At 46.5% G+C, this 2,974-nt stretch overlaps 1 protein-coding gene across 1 annotated transcript in view; it reads right to left on the minus strand.

Moving 5' to 3' along the window:
- Positions 1 to 2,535, minus strand: part of T265_03152 (hypothetical protein) — a gene marked incomplete at both ends in the record, with an annotated part of 12,488 nt that extends 9,953 nt beyond the window's left edge. The window contains 2 exons of the mRNA XM_009167565.1: positions 2,137 to 2,270; positions 2,305 to 2,535. Of these exons, the coding sequence (XP_009165829.1) occupies positions 2,137 to 2,270; positions 2,305 to 2,535 (365 nt within the window). The remainder of the gene's footprint in view (positions 1 to 2,136; positions 2,271 to 2,304) is intronic.
- Positions 2,536 to 2,974: the final 439 nt, after the last annotated feature.

Consider the following 2,974-nt stretch of genomic DNA (forward strand, 5'->3'; position numbering starts at 1 on the left):
GTAAGCTAGCACTAAGTCCCTTCCCCATCCACCTTTACTCTTTTCTTCACAATAAGGCTTTCAAATGAATCATGGTTGTACGTGAAGGAAGCGTCTGTGTTGAACACTGTCATGCTGTCGATGATGATGATGATGATGATATTTCATCCAAGAAGGGTACAGGGCGAGGGATTCATGCGATGATGATGATGATGATATTTCATCCAAGAAGGGTACAGTGCGATCCAGGGATTCATGCAGATTCACCAGAAATACCACCAAGTCGCCGCCTGCTTCTAACCTGGCCGCATTGAACCACTTCGTAGCCTTCTGATGATCGGTCGGAGCTGAACTCCACGACAAGGGCTTCCTTCGCGGTGGTTCAAACCAACTCCTCGGGGCCCCTCTTAGCAGCACCCAGTGACACCTTCGCCCAACCCATGAAGACGATTTTCAGAGCCGTCAGCCTATACTGACGACCTCCAGCCCGTTTGCTTCCGCCACATCCCCCGCCCTTCACCAGGATGACCGGAACGTTCTCATCCTGAAAGGACGACAGTCACGAGACCTTCATCGTATCACGATAGCGGCACAAAATGAAAATGACGTGTTCTTTATTCGAAAACACGCACAAAACAGTTGCAAGCCATCGGATGTGAAAGCGGAAGACTAATTTAGAGTTTGCGAGACTTGGTGCTTCTGAACGTATTTTCAAATTCGCCTCGGCGTCGTTTGGATATTTGCTATCAGTGAAAAAACGAATACAACTATTCCAAACTCATTCGTCGGATAAAGATGAGGGTGGTGCTTAGAAGCGGAAAGAAGATATTGCTCACATCGTGACCATCGTCGATGGCACGTAAGTGTTCAAGGTTGACGCTTTACTATCGCAAAGAAGATTGGGAAGGGAAATGATGCTAACTGACTGAGTACCTCCGAGGTGCTTGCACCTCCAGACATTCATTCAGGTGATCTAAGGGAAAAGTGACATCGGTAGCCAAAGGTCACGTGACCCAATGGAGTCAATGACTGATTTGCATTTGATGGTTTCCAAGTTACTCGGTGTGAGCGCTTAGGCTGGAAGTTCGTACTGACCAGGAACAGACGAGCCAGCACGCAACGGACGAATTCCGTATTCATTATGTGTGCATCGAACATCGACTCTCAACCTACCACATAACTGTGTTCCTTCCAGGCTTAGTCACTCACGTTGGGAGTTCACGTCAATGGCCAGAATGATAATAATCCTTCTTGCTGACCCAAATAGCCATGGCGGATCCCCATGAAATCCAACTTTTTCAGTTTCATAGCTGCAGTCTTCCGGGACGTATGGTGACACAACAAATAGAAACCGTTATCGCACCGACATGAATCGAACCTAATTGAACCACACAATCGTACGGCATAAAGATGACTGTTCACCGGAATCCAGGAGCTTTAAGTCCTGGAGCTGGGTGCAACTGCACGTCATGGGTCCCACGAGCCATTATATCAAGATGACCAGATACCCGAAGAGTGAAATATGATACATCCAACTTCGTCCTTGACGAAGTTAGGGACGACGATTGAAGTGAGGTCTTGCGTGTTTCGCAGGTACAGAAATGGAAAACAAAGTCCAAGCAAGAGATGCCTACCCCTTAATGAGAGAAAGTACGGACGCTGGAAGTTGCAATTAACAGCAACACCAGATGAGAATACTGGTGATTGATTGTCACAAGACCATGTAACAGATACGTTGGGTTCACCAAGACATTATTTTGGCTGCGTGACATGGAAGGTGTAGAGGGGGTGAGAACCGGTAAACGAGAACCTAGCCAGATCGAGGACGGGAATTTGAGGCATCCCACCTTGAGATTTCCCAGGTGTTTTCGACCGCGATAGGCTTGCCCAACAGGGCATACCTCGGATGTTTGTGGACACAATAAGCTTTTTGTATTTTCAGAGGTGAGCGAGATGTCAAGCTTATCCTTAAATGACAGTGACCAGTCTAGCACCACGAGAAAATCATTCAAATCGGGTACTTTTCGAACATCTAGTACTGTCCACGTATTGTTGCTCCGCAAAGACGTCAAGCGTGAGATATTAAACGCCAGACTTAGATTATATAATTTCAAACTTGTCTTCAAAACGTGATCAAGATAGGGAACGACGACCCACCCGCGATCAGGAGTGTACCATAACAGTAGGAAAACACCAGCCGTGAACACTGAGTACGACATGAAGGTCAAAAATTTGAAGCGATAAATATCCTCGTTTTTATCCGTTTCATGCATCCCATGGGGAACCCAGTCCTGGTACAATTAATTAACAAGCTGTTTGGGTTACCTTGGTCATTTCCTGCACCTCTTGTTCAATGCGGCGACGATCAGCCTCTGGTATTTGGTTTTGCTTAAGAATATGAGGCAGTTGAGGCATTTCAGGTCTACTGAAGACCGAGGATATGTGAATCCATTGCCGCTGTGGAATAAACCGACCACCCGATCTACGGGCGGCACACAGAATGAGCTCGCTCAGCATAGGTAATCGGCGAACCCAGGAAACACGCCAAGAACCCATATCAGTCGGGATACGTTCCTAGGGTATCCGTCCCTGATTGGTCGGATTGGGAACCAGCAACGCAGGACAGATGGAGGGAACGCTGTGAGATTGTTTCAATTTCAACCCAGTTAGCTGGATTCCATGTCATTCTCTAGGCTTAATCCGATTGCTTTTAAATGTAGGTTAAATTAGGGAAGCAGAATTGGCCTTACATTTGGAGTTGGTCACGCTTTGACCTCTAGCGAAATTTCTGCCCGATTTTCTTTATTTTCTCAAGTGAGCTCAATTAAGTTCAGATGCCAGAACCTCACGGTGAGGCCAGTCGTCACTCACTTTTTCATTTCGGAGATCTGTGTGCGCTGCAGCAACAGATTATTTTGGATGAATGGGGATTGCATTTAGGCATCTCACTCAAAAATGTGTTCGTGGTAATATTGCATCTGAAAACTGAAACTCA

The sequence above is a fragment of the Opisthorchis viverrini genome (assembly GCF_000715545.1).
Source record: "Opisthorchis viverrini unplaced genomic scaffold opera_v5_43, whole genome shotgun sequence".
Taxonomy (NCBI): Eukaryota; Metazoa; Platyhelminthes; class Trematoda; order Opisthorchiida; family Opisthorchiidae; genus Opisthorchis; species Opisthorchis viverrini.